The 17,001-nt window shown below is 36.8% G+C and overlaps 1 protein-coding gene across 1 annotated transcript in view; it reads right to left on the bottom strand.

Annotated features, from left to right (window-relative positions):
• LOC309606276 (uncharacterized protein) overlaps positions 1-17,001 on the bottom strand; it is a gene marked incomplete at its 5' end in the record, with an annotated part of 266,365 nt that overhangs the window by 4,660 nt on the left and 244,704 nt on the right. Inside the window, one exon of the mRNA XM_082343157.1 lies at positions 234-743. Coding sequence (XP_082199283.1) covers positions 234-743 — 510 coding nt within the window. The remainder of the gene's footprint in view (positions 1-233; positions 744-17,001) is intronic.

The raw sequence follows: 17,001 nt of genomic DNA, 5'->3' as shown, positions 1-17,001 counted from the left end.
AATTTAATAGAGAGAACTTCAAGATGGCGGAAGAGTAAGACGCGGAGATCACCGTCCTCCCCACGAATACATCAGAAATACATCTACACGTGGCACAACTCCTACAGAACACCTACTGAACGCTGGCAGAAGACCTCAGACCTCAGACCTCCCAAAAGGCAAGAAACTCCCCACGTACCTGGGTAGGGCAAAAGAAAAAAGAAAAAACAGAGACAAAAGAATAGGGACGGGACCTGCACCAGTGGGAGGGAGCTGTGAAGGAGGAAAGGTGTCCACACACTAGGAAGCCCCTTCGCGGGCAGAGACTGCGGGTGGCAGAGGCAGGAGCTTCGGAGCCGCGGAGGAGAGCGCAGCCACAGGGGTGCGGAGGGCAAAGCGGAGAGATTCCCGCATGGAGGATCGGCGCTGAGTAGCACTCACCAGCCCGAGACGCTTGTCTGCTCAGCCGCCAGGGCGGGCGGGGCTGGGAGCTGAGGCTCGGGCTTCGGTCGGATCGCAGGGAGAGGACTGGGGTTGGCGGCGTGAACACAGCCTGAAGGGGGCTAGTGCGCCACAGCTGGCCGGGAGGGAGTCCGGGAAAAAGTCTGCAGCTGCCGAAGAGGCAAGAGACTTTTTCTTGCCTCTTTGTTTCCTGGTGCGCGAGGAGAGGGGATTCAGAGCGCCGCCTAAACGACCTCCAGAGACAGGCGCGAGCCGCCGCTATCAGCGCGGACCCCAGAGACGGGCATGAGACGCTAAGGCTGCTGCTGCCGCCACCAAGAAGCCTGTGTGCGAGCACAGGTCACTCTCCACACCGCCCCTCCCGGGAGCCTGTGCAGCCCACCACTGCCAGGGTCCCGTGATCCAGGGACAACTTCCCCGGGAGAACGCACGGTGCGCCTCAGGCTGCTGCAACGTCACGCCGACCTCTGACGCCGCAGGCTCGCCCTGCCTCCTCCGTACCCCTCCCTCCCCCCGCCTGAGTGAGCCAGAGCCCCCGAAGCAGCTGCTCCTTTAACCCCGTCCTGTCTGAGCGAAGAATGGACGCCCTCAGGCGACCTACATGCAGAGGCGGGTCCAAATCCAAAGCTGAACCCCGGGAGGCCTGCTAACAAAGAAGAGAAAGGGAAATCTCTCCCAGCAGCCTCAGGAGCAGCTGATTAAAGCTCCACAATCAGCTTGATGTAGCCTGCATCTGTGAAATACCTGAATAGACAACGAATCATCCCAAAATTGAGGCGGTGGACTTTGAGAGCAATGATTTTTTTTTTTTTTCCTTTTTCTCTTTTTGTGAGTGTGTATGTGTATGCTTCTTTGTATAGCTTCGCTTTTACCATTTGTCCTAGGGTTCTGTCTGTGCTTTGGTTTTTTTTTTTTTTTTTAGTATAGTTTTTAGCACTTGTTATCATTAGTGGATTTGAAAACTTAAAACTAAAAGCTGCTTCTTTGAGAAGATAAACAAAATTGATAAACCATTAGCCAGACTCATCAAGAAAAAAAGGGAGAAGACTCAAATCAATAGAATTAGAACTGAAAAAGGAGAAGTAACAACTGACACTGCAGAAATACAAAAGATCATGAGAGATTACTACAAGCAACTATCTACCAATAAAATGGACAACCTGGAAGAACTGGACAAATTCTTAGAAAAGCACAACTTTGTGAGACTGAACGAGGAAGAACGAGGAAGAAATAGAAAATACAAACAGACCAATTACAAGCACTGAAATTGAGACTGTGATTAAAAGTCTTCCAACAAACAATAGCCCAGGACCAGATAGCTTCACAGGTGAATTCCATCAAACATTTAGAAAACAGCTAACACCTATCCTTCTCAAACTCTTCCAAAATATAGCAGAGGGAGGAACACTCCCAAACTCCTTCTACAAGACCACCATCACCCTGATACCAAAACCAGACAAAGATGTCACAAAGAAAGAAAACTACAGGCCAATATCGCTGATGAACATAGATGCAAAAATGAAACTTAAAAGCTTTTGCACAGCAAAGGAAAACATAAACAAGACAAAAAGACAACCCTCAGAATGGGAGAAAACATTTGCAAATGAAGCAACTGACAAAGGATTAATCTCCAAAATTTAAAACCATCTCATGCAGTTCAATATCAAAAAAACAAACAACCCAATCCAAATATGGGCAGAAGACCTAAATAGACATTTCTCCAAAGAAGATATACAGATTGCTAACAAACACATGAAAGAATGCTCAACATCACTAATCATTAGAGAAATGCAAATCAAAACTACAATGAGGTATCACCTCACACCAGTCAGAATGGCCATCAACAAAAAATCTACAAACAATAAATGCTGGAGAGGGTGTGGAGAAAAGGGAACTCTCTTGCACTGTTGGTGGAATGTAACTTGATACAGCCACTATGCAGAACAGTATGGAGGTTCCTTAAAAAACTAAAAATAGAACTACCATACAACCCAGCAATCCCACTACTGGGCATACACCCTGAGAAAACCATAATTCAAAAAGAGTCATGTATCACAATGTTCATTGCAGCACTATTTACAATAGCCAGGACATGGAAGCAACCTAGTGTCCGTCGACAGATGAATGGATAAAGAAGATGTGGCATATATATGCAATGGAATATTACTCAGCCATAAAAAGAAATGAAATTGAGTTATTTGTAGTGAGGTGGATGGACCTAGAGTCTGTCATACAGAGTGGATTAAGTCAGAAAGAGAAAAACAAATACCATATGCTAACATATATATATGGAATGCAAAAAAAAAAAAAAAGGTTTTGAAGAACTAGGGGCAGGACAGGAATAAAGACGCAGATGTAGAGAGAGAATGGACTTGAGGACATGGGGAGGGGGAAGGGTAAGCTGAGACAAAGTGAGATGGTGGCATGGACTTCTATATACTACCAAATGTAAAATAGATAGCTAGTGGGCAGCAGCCAAATAGCACAGGGAGATCAGCTCAGGGTTTTGTGACCACCTAGAGGGGTGGGATAGGGAAGGTGGGAGGGTGACGCAAGAGGGAGGAGATATGGGGATATATGTATATGTATATGTATAGCTGATTCACTTTGTTATAAAGCAGAAACTAACACACCATTGTAAAGCAATTATACTCCAATAAAGATGTTAAAAAGAAATTAATATTGCACGTTCCTTTCCAAATCCAGACCCATTTGTTATTAATTAATTCTCTCCCAGAGATAGCTATTGCCTTCTTGCTTGCTTTATTTTGTGTCTTAAGAGCTTGGCTTGGCTTTTGGTTATTTCTTTTGTCTCTCTTTAGGAATCACTCTGGATATTGTGAAGGAAGTAACTTTTGCACCCTCTCTGGGGACATTTGTTAGGTCCATGGAATTGTATAATATTGCCAGAATATTTACAGTTTGTCCTGGCTGAAATCTGATATTTGAAAGGATTTAATAACTTCATCATCAGAAATGTGGCCAAATTGTAAGCTGATATTCAGAGCCTAATTAAAAAAAAAAAAAAGTTTAGGCTTTCTCCTCTATGCTAGATGTACCCAGAGAAAAAGAAATATAATCCAACATAGGTGGATGGGTATGCCAGTCCTTTATCTTCAAGGCTACAACCCAATTTCTTGAGGAATTAAAAACAACTATCGTTATCTAAAAAATCTTTATAAAACTAGAAATGCAGCTCTAGAGGCAGTTCAAAGTATACCTATTCCTTTTACGAATCCCCAAAATTTCCTTACTTATCATAAAAAGCATGTAACTTGCATTCTTTCCCAGTGCCTTTGAGATATGAAAGTTAAAGTACAAACTTTGGGGAGAACTTTCTTATCAGAAGACGAACAAACAGGGATAAAGGGCATTTGAACCTTGGGCAAATGGAAAATCTTTTAAGGGCTTCTCCACAGATATTAGTGAAGGGCTTTAGCCATCTGAGCACGTACCCTTAACTGATTCTATCCCGAGGAAAAAACACTTAGATCAAACTTCTTTTATAACTAGTGAGTTATACATTATTTTACCTGTCTCATGGCTAATATTTTAAAACAAAACTATAAGGTCCCTGGCTTCATCTGTCCATATGTTTATGTGTGTCTATATATGTGTTGTAGATATGTGGTATGTAGTATTTTTCTACCTCCACATGATATCACCAAAAATAATCTGTGAAAGTGCTCTATTTGTTTTAAAAAGAAATAAGTGCTTATATGAATTGAAGAAATATAACAAAAACTAACCCAAATGCTTTTCAAGGTAGTATAATCTAGGATTAATGTTTGGTAAATTAAAGATTGTTTGTTTGTTTGTTTAGTTAAAACAAGCATATCTTTAGAGTTATCAGCATTAAATATAGTACTTTTATTCTACCTTGGCTTAATAGGTCAAATGGATTAATGTTATACAAAGTTTGATAGTAATAATAATAATGATAATAGCTTGAGATAATGACTAACTTTATCTAATGTTTCACAAAGTTTTTATTGGTTATCGAAATATAGTTGTTAGGAACACGTAAATTAAATAGATGTAAGCAAGATAAAATGTTGTTAGGTGAACTATTAAAGTGGTTCCCCTCAATCTTTTTGGTAACTTAAAATCTTAAAGTTTTGCTAAATTAAATGATGAGTTAAGTTAAATTAATATCCAGATCATTTCCAAATAAGAGAAGATATCAAAACATTATTTACTGAACTTAGTAAAGGTTTATCTACTTTTGACTTTTTAATTGCCAAAAATATTGAGATATTTGTGTCTGTAAATAAACATATTTTATGACATATTGAGAAACTTACTATGAAAAAGTATACAGTTTTAGAAATTATAAAAAGTATTTATAAATTTGTCAAGTCACAGAATACTACTATAAAGAAGAGTTCACAATTGCTTACTTCTTAGCATTCACTGGAAATTAAGGGCTTCTAAGGGTTAAAAAATTCTAATATATGTTATTGAAGCTACTAGAAATAATAAGGGAGACATCTCCATATGCATGCAAAGTAGGATGTATGTTTTTGGTAAAAGAAGGTATGAGAAATAGAGATACACTTTTTTTGTTGAGGGAAAAGAAAGTAATTTTGTCCTAAAGAGAGGCTGGGAAAGAGGGAAAACATAGTACAAAATCTGAATGTAAAAAGGGAAGTTATAGAAGGTTTTATGGAAAAGATATCTTTAAAAAGAAATTTTATACATGGTCAGGGCTGGCTAAACTTGGAATAAATTTCATAAGTAAATTCTAATATCAAAAGTAAGCTACTGCAAAATTAGAATTTGATTTTCTCTCTGGTAATAGGGCAAAGTTTTATTGGACTATTGGTCTCTTCTCGATAAGAGACTATAAAACGCTTTCTTTTACCTTTTAAAATAATCTGCCTAGAAAACAAGAATTATGTTCTTATTAAAATATTTTTCTGTGTTCAGAAAGCTGAATCTTCTCTACTAAAAAGAAAGCTAAGTTTTTAAAACTACTTAACTTTCTTCATTTGCTTTTAACATCTTCTATTGTCACTTTGGTTAAATATATAACTAAAAATGGTTTCACAGTAAGCTATGATCCTATTTGACCAAGTGTTTTAAAACCTTTGACATTTTTTGACAAACTTGTAAAAATCAAATTTCAAATAAAGTCTGACTCTGAACTAATTTTTAAAATTTCCAGAGGGCCCCAGGAACATCTCAAAGAATATATTCTATCTCCTTATGAAAAGGAAGATATTAAACTAATTTGGCTTATTTAATATGTTAAATTACATGGGAAGAATTTTCAAATAAAAAGTAACAAAAAGCCTTCTTTATGTTGTGTTTGTATGGGTATATGTTAAAAGTGTTCCAAGAATTATGTGAAATTCCTAAAGTCTGATATGTCCTGGTATAATGTTATTATAATTCCAGTTATGGTCTTGAAATGTTGTATATTGCAGAAATAACTATTTCTTTATCAAATGAATTCTAACAATGGGCATTTTTAAGTTTTTGTCATTAGCCAACTGTTATCGTTTTACTATGAGGCTTTGCAAAGGTGTTCCTGTAAAAATACTTCATCTTTAAAGAGATTTATAGACAGAACTCTGATAGGACTCTAGAACACAGATTTCTGATAACTTTAAGATCATAAAACTGAACTGGTTGATAATTTTTAGAACTAATGGAAAAACTGGATTCAAGGAGAACAAGAATTAAAATACATGGGACTAAAATGAACTAAAAAATATGATTATAACTTTTATGACTTTTTGCTGGTTCTTTTATTTTTTGTTTTTCTACATTTAAGAACACTTTTAATCTTTTCTCTTAAAGTTATCAGCAGTTTGGTAAGATATATCTTTGTAAACAAAGATAAAACATTGACTTTTTCCCCCCTACCTGATCCCTCCAGAATTTGGAAACTCTTAAGTATCTTTTTCATAGCATTATAGTTATTTATGTTATTTCAGGAAGAATTTGTTCTTCTTATTACAGGACACAATTGGAAACATTGGTTGTATTACCGATGCTTTGACTAGAATGTCATATTTGAGATATGACCAGATATCACCAGACAGCATTAAGGAACTAAGGTTGATTTTTATGGAGTCAATAAAGTCCTGGCCTCAGAGGCTTTTAAGAGTTCAATCTAAAATTCCTTATGGAAAATTCCAGCAAATCGGTCTTAAAAAGAGCTGCAGTTATGTAATAATCAGGACAAGTTAATGCAAACAAATTAGTTTTACTGTGATTATCCTTGATAAAGAAATGGGAATAATTGTAGAGAGAAAAATTATGTTTGCACTTTTGTCTATACTAGAGTCTAGAACTCTTAACTGTCTTTGAGGTTTTGTTATATATCTATAAATTGGACTAGATCTTGATCTCCTAGTTTCCTCAAATATCTGTGGTTGGAATTTTCCAAGTTAATGTATCCAATTTACTCCCACCCTTCTGGGTTTGGAATCACTAAGAGCCAAGACTGCCCTTAAACTGCCTTGGAAGGGATTATATCAGGTCCTCCTCACTAACCAGATGTCAGATAAGCTTCAGGGACTTGAACTTCGGATATACATCTCATAGCCAAAGAAGGTACCACCTGACATCTGGCCATGCACAAACACCGGAGATCTCCAAATCAAATCAACTAGGAAGAGAAGCAGCTGACATTGAGGTAGACTCCTTCCTTCCAAGACACTAGACCAAGACTTCATACTTTAAACATGAAACCTTTTATTCTTCTCTTTCTTTCCTTTACTCTGGCATTGATCCGGAAAGATAATAGCATCATCTGTACCTCCCAGGCCACTGCTAAGAGGGCAACCTCTAGAATTTAGAACAACTCTTTATTTCACGGGAGGAAGATTTACTTCTCAAATACACTGAAAACCTAACTGACCCGTCTTGAACGGACAAATGTAACAATCCCTCTGAATGAATCCATTAACAGTACCACCTAAGTGGAAATGGTTTGTGCCCTGACAGGATTTATCTTTGTGGTGGCTATCATTCCCTTTGGACCTATGAATACCTAGATACCTGCTGCATAATCGAGCAATGCCTCTTAGGTTATCTAACTTTGCCCCTAACTGCTCACAAACTGAAACCCCTCATTAGTTTACTCTCCTGGATTTACATTCTTGAGTTAGAAAGAAATTACCAGGAGGCAATTATAACTCTGATTCACTTCCTTTTGCAGGGCTATATTTCCCTGGTTAGGAATAAATGTAAATGAGGATATGATCAGAAACCTCTCCTTAATTCTCAAAGATACTGCAGAATCTATTGCTAAAACAATAGCTACAAAACAAAATCCTTAGACTCTCTGGCCAAAGTTTTCTTAATAGTAGGATAGCCTTTGATTATCGTTGAGCTGAGAAAAGAGGTATCTGTGCTGTGGCCAATACCACCTGCTGCCCCTGGATGAACACTCCTGGGGAAATTGAAACTCAATTACATAAGATTACTAAGCAAGCCACTTGCCTTAAGAAAAACGTGGCTCCTTCAAGGGGGTCCTTCTTTGACTTAATTAATTTTAATTGGTTTGGATCTTGAGGACCATGGCTTTGAAGTACATTCCAGACATTGGGAAGCATCCTGCTTACAGTTACCATAATAATCTCCCTGTTACGTTGTATTCTCTCAACAGTTTCAAATTCATGTCCACAGCCCCCACCCACCTAGCAGATGATCTCCCTGAGACTGGAATGTCAGAAAGGAATGAAGAGAATGACAGACTTAAAGATTGTGAACTTGAAGCCAAGCTGAACTTGAATATCACAGGGATTAAGCAAAAACAGCATAAAAGGATCCACAGAATCTGTGAAAACTATAGAGTGGTAGCTGAGAGTGGTGGTAATGCCTTAAATTTTGATCGCATCTCTCATGTTAGACTGAGAGCCTGATCAAAAGGGGCAAATAATTTAGAAAGAGACAACAGGCCCCAAATGGAGTTACTTGTACTAAACTCCAGGTCCACAAACCAAGACTTAATACCTAACCTAGTTACAGTCTCAACCCCCCAACCAGTCAGCCTGGAATTACCTAGTCAGCACTAGAGAGGTAATGCACCTAAGAGGCCCTGTGTTCCCCTTAAGAGGGCAACCTTGCCAGAAAGAATTCATTCTTTGCTAATAACTTCCTTTTTTTCACCCCCTTTCCAACTTTAAAAACGCTTTCTTCTCTACAGCGCAACAGAGCTACTTTCTAGTTGCCAGATGGGATACTGCCTGATTTATGAATTGTTTAATAAAGCCAATTAGATCTTTAAAATTTACTCAGTTGAATTTTTTAACAGATAGCATAATTGTCCATGTAAAAATCCTCCAAGTTAACACACAAACTCCTTGAAATAATGAGAGAATATAGCAAACTCAGAGGAATCAAGATTAATAAGCAAAAGTTCATTGCTTTTCTTTATACCAGTAATGGACAATTTGAAATTTTAAAAATGCCAATTATAATAGCACCAAAAAATGGTACAAGATGGGAGTGGAGCATCTGGTAGTCCCAGAGAATAAGGGAGTGGTAAACAAAAAATAATGGAGGTGTGTCAATAAGACACAATAGCCCACCGAAAGAGCTCCAATACTGATATTTTTTAAATGCTGAATAAATAAATAAGTGTGGGAAATAGACAAATATTCTATGCAGAATAATTTCCAAAAACCATAAGTAGATACTCTGCTCTTAAGGAGGGGGAGCAAAAATCCCTACTCTTTGGTTGTGGGCTGAGCAAAGTGACTTCCTCCCAAAGAGTACCATATGCAAAAGAAGAAAAAATAGAAAAATTTACAACGGAGAAACACAACAAACATTACCGCTGCCAGGGGATCAAGGATAACATCAAGAGTGAGGTCATGTTGATATTAAGTATCTATGGTAAAATGAGAAATATATTTGGTATTTCTCCTGGCTCCTGCCACAGAGCTCCTAAAATACTTAGAATTTTCTAAGTTATAGGAGTATTTTTTTGTTATTCACATGGATCCACTTTTAATCACACCTGACTTTATGCTAAGGGTGGGGCCCCTACTTACCCTCAGGATGGGGCTGGTCACCAGAAAGACCAAGTGATTAGGAGGTTGAAACTTTGAGCCCCGCCCACTAGACATCTGGGGAGGGAAGGGTTGGGGATTGAGCTCTATAAAATACTCTGGAACAAGGAGATTTGATGATCTGCCAGATGGTAGTAAGTGAACCCTTGTGCCAGGAGGGTAACACACCCCAATTCTAAGGGAATAGAAGCTCCTGTAATAAGGATTCTTCTGGACCTCATGCTATGTACCTCTTCATCTGGCTGTTCATTTGGAACATTTATAATATCCTTTACAATAAACCAGTAAACAGAAAGTGTTTCCCAGGATTCTGTGAGATGTTCTAGCAAACTATCAAACCTGAGGAGGGAGATGTGTAGCCAAGCCAGACACAAGAGTGTATGTAACCTGGGGACGCATGACTTGATATTGATGTCCACAGTTGGGGGTAGTCTTGTGATTGAGCCCTTAACCTGCAGAGTCTGAACTAACTCCAAGTAGTTAGTGTCAGATTGAATTGTGGACACCCAGTTGGTGTCCTTAAAGAATCAGTGAATTGTTCACTGTGGAAAACCACCACGCATTTAGTGTCAGAAGTATGGGTGTAAGTAGAAATAGCACTTCATAGTACCCTTGACATAACATAATGAGAATGGAACTTTACCTCTCTGATCTTCCTATAAAAAATTCAAAATCCCATTCTAATTAGAAAAAAATCAGACAAATCCCAATTGAGCAGTATTAAATAAAATATCTGAACAGTAATCCTCAAAACTGTCAAGGTTATAAAAAGAAAAAAATTCTGAAAAGCTGCCATAGCCAAGAAGAGCCTAAAGAGATATGACAACTAAGTGTAATGTGGTATACTAGATAGAATCCTGGAGCAGAAAAAGTCCATTAGGTAGAAACTAAGGAAACATAAGGTATGGATGCTAGTTGATAATAATGTATGGATACTGCTTGATTGTCACAGATGTATTATGCTAAGATAAGAGATTAATAACAGGGAAAACTGAGTACGAGGCATATGGGAACTCTATGTACTATTTCTGAAATTTTTCTATAAATCTGGAACTTCTAAAAAACACTGCAATTTTTCACCTTTACAGGTCAATATCTTTCCCTTCCTCTCGTCAATCATTTTCACCTCCAAATATTTTAGTGTGATTTCTTACATGAAAGGTGGAAAGGGAAGAGAGAGTGATGATCACCAGGCATTTGAGTGTTTTGAGTTACATACAGTGTGATAAAATATATTCATCTAAGAATTACATCAAGTATTTAACTGCTATATCACAAGAGCTACAACTAATCATTTCTATATGATTTCATTCATCTATATCATTTCAATATTCATCTCTAAATCAGTTATGGATAATAATTATATATATATGTAAAGCTAGCTAGCTAGATATAGATAGATACAGATATGGATATATCAATATATTCTTCCAGAACCCAGAACAGTGTCTTCCATATAAATACTTGTGAATGAATAAATACATCCTGTATTTCATAGTAGTTATTATAAGATATTATTATTTTAATTACTTTCAAGTATATATCTATTAACATTTCTAAAGATTCTATTTATAAAGTCTTTTATCATCTAATTTTATTTTCATCATCATCGTCATCAACTCACAATGTTTTATTCCATTACCTTATAATGAAATACCTGAGCTCAAAGAGGAAACAATGTACTGGAAACATTAACTATTCTTGTAGCAACAAACCTGTAAAGGAAATCACCTCTGTGAAAAAATATGCTCTTTAAATTGCTACAAGAATTTCTATGAGGAGTCCAAGGTGATTTTCTCAAGAGGAGCCAAATGCTTTTATTCTTTTAGTGACTACTTGATATTTTCACAGAGAGTTATAATGATCATAGGTAATGCATCACCAGGCTCTTATATACTGTAAAATTTGTGAGAGAGATGTATTTGTCGAACTCTGTGAAGGCACTCTGTGGTTGCTTATGCAGGATTAGTTTTGCTGGAAGTCCAGAAGACAAAGACCATTTAATAAACTCTTTGCTGCTAGTCAAAATGATATCCTACTGACACCATCTGGATGTCTGCTGGAATCAAGTTTACCTCTACTGGTAGGAGCTCAAGTTGAGTCAGTGAATAGCTTCCTGTACAGATATGTTTAAACAAAGGAGTTTAACCAGCATGCTTGTTGACTGATTATATTACAATCTTGTGATTTGATAGGATAAGGACTTCAGTAATATAAACAAAAGATTTTAACTATTTTTTAAGCTCTTGAAAAGTAAAATAAGTATTTAAAATTCTTCCATTTTACCTAATAAACAGTCATCCTAACAATTACCTTTCTTGTTCTGCATAGATTACAGTCTTATATAATTTCATCAATTTAAATCCACAGGCATAGGGTCATTTGTGCAATCATTCAGACTTTGTTTCCTAGGAAACAGACCAGTCAAGACCTGAAAGATGACCACCCACTTTCTTTACCACCATTATTCGATCCTGTGCTAATCCATGTAATTCATAAGTTTCTTTTTCATATTGCTCAAATTCTACTGTGGTTTTAAGGCCATTTTAGAACCTCATTTTCATTTAATATTTTACAAAATCCTAAAATAGAGTTGTTAGCAACATTCAAAATGGTAAAATTCTTCACTGGTACAATTCATATTGAATTTCTAAATCCCACGCTAACAGAAATGAACAATGTTATAACATATTTTGTGAAAAATGATCTGTAATAAAAATATTATATCTGGAGAGACAGGTATAGAACATATAGAATAATCCTTGACCTCAATATATTGCTTTTCATATTGTCTAGAATTTAGTCTTTACAGATACTCTTGATTATCTTGAAAAGCCAATTTATATATAAATGAATTGCGTGTTGGTAAATAGTTATGTAATATTAAGTATACTTGGAAAGCTTGTTCCCAAAACTTGTTTATGACTCTTCTATTGTCCTCATGTAACACAGTATAGGTCATACATTTTTTGAGATTGTTCACCAATTTTAAGATATGGTAGAGAAAAATGGTTTCTTGCAGAATAATATCTGATTGGTAATTGGTAATTTGGAAAGTTGTCTTAGTCTCTGGATCTGTGGTAAATGATGTTCTACCCAAGAGAACAAGGTCTGATTTCTAGCTAGACTATAAATAACAGAGTTTGAGGACAAATTGCTTGCTATTCAGATGTTACCTATTTCATTTGCCTCGAAACTGGCAGGCTCTGAATAATTGCTAAAATTTCCTAAAGCCTTTGGTTAAGAAAAGACATTATATCATTTTTAAACTGTGAGTTACCTTATATGGACTTAATACCTTGCATTATCAAGCTTATAAGATAGATAATCCTGCAACTCATCATTTGAAACATGCCAAATATATATGGCATGTTTCTATCCAAGAGCATGCTAAACTATTTATAAAAGAACATTTATTTATATTTGTACTTCTCTGGATTTCCCCTCATTTGCACCCAAACATAAGGGACAACTAATATATACATCACATGATATTTTGGTGGGATTATCCATGGAGTTACATTGTAAAAATAATTGTACATATCATAATGTCTTTTGTATAGGTAATCACACTCCTTGCTTATGAATATTAACTTATTATAATTTCATTTGGGAAACATAATCTGAAGCATGCTCTTTTAGGAGAAAACTATCACTTTGTACCATGTGAAATTATAGAACTAAATGTCTTTCATTAAAGAAATACTATTAAAGTAGATAGGGAAAAGACACCTTTTCACTCAGCATGTGGTGAGCAGAACACATTAATTTTCAATGTGTGTCTCCATTTTATGAACAGAAGATTCCAAGTACAGGTATCCTCCACTTCTTGAAAGTTTGCTTTGTGCAACTTCGCTTTTATGAAAGGCCTACTACATTTAGTACCTGTTTTTGCTAACAAAAATAAATCCAAAGAGGATTTTTTTTGTTACGAAAAAAGGCAAAAAGTGAAAATAGCTCTCAGCATTTGTTTTGCAGGAGCCCTTATAGAGGCAGCACACCGGTAGCAGTGAGAGCAGCACCCCCAAGCTCCTTCCCTGGGAACCACACTCAGCATCTCAGCGTAGAGCCACCACAGCTCTGAACTGTGTCTGTGAGCGTCTGTGCTTAATCTCCATTTATTTTGTGCATCCATTAGCAAGATGTGTCCTAAGGCAATTGCTTCTTTGCTTTATCCCCTTTCAAATTATGTAAGGTTTCATAGGAACGCTCTACTTTTGGTTAGCGTGGAAACCTATCACATGTAACTGAGCTAAAATTAATACCCATGGAAATAGAATAACGTGTTCCTAAATATTTTATGTACACATTTTTAGAAATAGAAATAATTTCTGAATAGAGTTTTCATCATTAACTGTACAGAATACATACTATAGATTTTTAAGTAAATAAGAAAGAAATATTTACGAATGTGTTTCCCTCTGTTAAACATAATGAAGCTCAGATAGTAACGTATTTTACCTAAAAATTCTTGAAAGTGCCACTTAGTAAAAGTTGTAGGTAATCTGCCACCATGTTTTTCCTGAAGAGTATTTTTTAATTAGCCTTCTTGTCTTTCTTCACTTATTTTTTATTTAAAATTTTACATTTAGAAATAATTTTTGATTTACTGAAGAATTACAGTATAGTACAGAGAGTTCCTGTATGTCTTTTACTCAACTTCCACTAATATTAAGATCTTACAAATTCATGGTACATGTATCAAATTGACATTCATACAATAATTAGTAACTAAACTACAGACTTTACTCCTATTTCATTGGGGTATCCACTAACGTCTTTTTCTTAAAAAGACATTTTAAAAATGTCTTTTAAAAATCTAATCCTGAATATCCCATTGTTATCATGTCTCCTTAGACTCCTCCATTCTGTGACAGTTAATCTGTCTTTCACAACCTTGAAACATTTGAAATTTACTAGTCAGTTATTTTGTAGAATGTCCTCCAGTTTAGGTTTGTCTGATATTTTACAGGAATACAGATTTTGTAGAAGACCACAGAAGTGAAGGGCCTTCTTTCTGCATCACATTAAGTGATACATAGATCAGTGTGACCTATTACGGTAGGTGCTAAACTTGCTCACTTGGTTCGGGCAGTATCAGCCAGGTTTCTTTTCTGAAAAATTACTCTTTTCCCTTTGTATATCTTACTTTTTAGGTCTAGACCACATTCAAGGGGAGGTAAATAAATCTTCATCTCCTAGAGGAGAATGTTAAAAATTTCTGGTAATGTGTAAAAACCAAACAGAGATGTTGTTAATAAATAATATGGATTAAATTTTGCTGCTATGCAAATACTCTATTTCTTCTTAAAATTTCACTAAGTTTAGTATCCATCAGTGGATCTTGCTTGCTGCAATTATTACTATGATGTTGTAATGGTGATTTTCTACTTCCCTCATTTCTTCTTCAAGTATAAATTTTTCTCTAAGGAGGGTCTTTTCCTTCTGCCACATGTATTTGTATATTCAATCATTTATTTATCTCTGTTTGGATTCATGACTATTTTTTTAAAGTACTAATGTTAATACTCTAATTTTTCTTCTATCTGAGAATGGTTTTTAGAAACTAAATTCTTAGTGCTAGGTACTCTCAGTGGACCAACTAGGAAATACATGTATGTATACAAATCCATGTATATACATATATCTACATTTATTTCTGTACCTTTATATATATATATATATACACACATATATATGTAGACATATATATATTGAATTAAATATGTGTTCATACTTAACTCAATTCTAATCCAGAACCACAAGTTTCATTCCAGCAGTCCACTTCTTGCTTATTTGTAATTTCATTCTGACAGTGAGAAACCTATCATTATGATCAATATATTTACTTATCTGTTCAATTGTTATATACATGCAAAGTAGCTTCAGAATTGCAAAAATATAAACCTGTAAGAAGCAAATCTACCAACCAGATTATTGTACTTGTTGAAAGTTATTTTTGCCTTTGACTTAAAATATCCAGTTTTTAAAAAAAATGTTTATAAAAAGTATTTCTTGAAAAAAAAAGTTAAAATCACCTGTCTCTTTCCCATAACTTTCCATAAGGTTGTCAAATACTTGTAATAACATTAGATTAAGGGGATGACCTTCAAGATGGCGGAGGAGTAAGATGCAGAGATCACCTTCCTGCCCACAAATACATCAAAAATACATCTACATGTAGAACAACTCCTACAGAACACCTACTGAACGCTGGCAGAAGACGTCAGACTTCCCAAAAGACAAGAAACCCCCCACGTACCTGGGTAGGGCAAAAGAAAAAAGAAAAAACAGAGACAAAAGAATAGAGACGGGACCTGCTCCTCTGGGAGGGAGCTGTGAAGGAGGAAAAGTTTCTACACACTTAATTAGCCTTATAGAGGCAGAACACCAGGAGCAGTGAGAGCAGCACCACCAAGATAGGAAGCCCCTTCACTGGTGGAAATGGAGGGGGGGTGGGGGGGGAAGCTTCGGCGCTGCGGAGGAGAGCACAGCAACAGGGGTGCAGAGGGCAAAGTGGAGAGATTCCCTCACAGAGGATCAGTGCCGACCAGCACTCACTAGCTTGAGAGGCTTATCTGCTCACCCACTGGGCTGGGGGTGGGGAGCTGAGGCTCGGGCTTCGGAGGTCAGATCCCAGGGATAGGACTGGGGCTGGCTGTGTGAAAACAGTCTGAAGGGGGCTACTGTGCCACAGCTAGCCAGGAGGGAGTCTGGGGAAAAGTCTGGAACTTCCTAAGAGGCAAGAAACCATTGTTCCAGGGTGCGTGAAAAGAGGAGATTCAGAGCACTGCCTAAACGAGCTCCAGCGATGAAATGGGGGTGAGCCGCGACTATCAGTGCAGACAGCAGAGATGGGCATGAAACGCTAAGGTTGCTACTGCAGCCACCAAGAAGCCTGTGTGGAAGCACAGGTCAGTATCCACAACTCCCCTCCCTGGAACCTGTGCAGCCCGCCACTGCAAGGGTCCCATAATCCAGGGACAACTTACCTGGGAGAACACACAGGGAAGTTGTCCCTGGACCTACAAAATCGAACCCAAAACAATATAAGAAAATGGTAATAGGAACATACATATCTACAATTACCTTAAATGTAAATGGATTAAATGCTCCAACCAAAAGACATAGACTGGCTGAATAGATACAAAAACAAGACCTATATATATGCTGTGTACAAAAGACTCACTTCAGACCTAGGGACACATACAGACTGAAAGTGAGGGGATGGAAAAAGTTATTCCATGTGAATGGAAATCAAAAGAAACCTGGAGTAGCAATTCTCATCTCAGATAAAATAGACTTTAAAATAAAGACTATTACAAGAGACAAAGAAGGACTCTACATAATGATCAAGGGATCAATCCAAGAAGTAGATATAACAATTGTAAATATTTATGCATCCAACATAGGAGCACCTCAATACATAAGGCAAATGCTAACAGCCATAAGAGGGGAAATCTACAGAAACACAATAATAGTAGGGGACCTTAACACCCCACTTTCACCAATGGAGAGATCATCCAAAATG

Source organism: Balaenoptera borealis (assembly GCF_965194805.1).
Source record: "Balaenoptera borealis genome assembly, chromosome: 1".
NCBI lineage: Eukaryota > Metazoa > Chordata > Mammalia > Artiodactyla > Balaenopteridae > Balaenoptera > Balaenoptera borealis.
The sequence above is the reverse complement of the archived record's forward strand: the minus strand, read 5'-3'. Positions and strand labels throughout refer to the sequence as shown.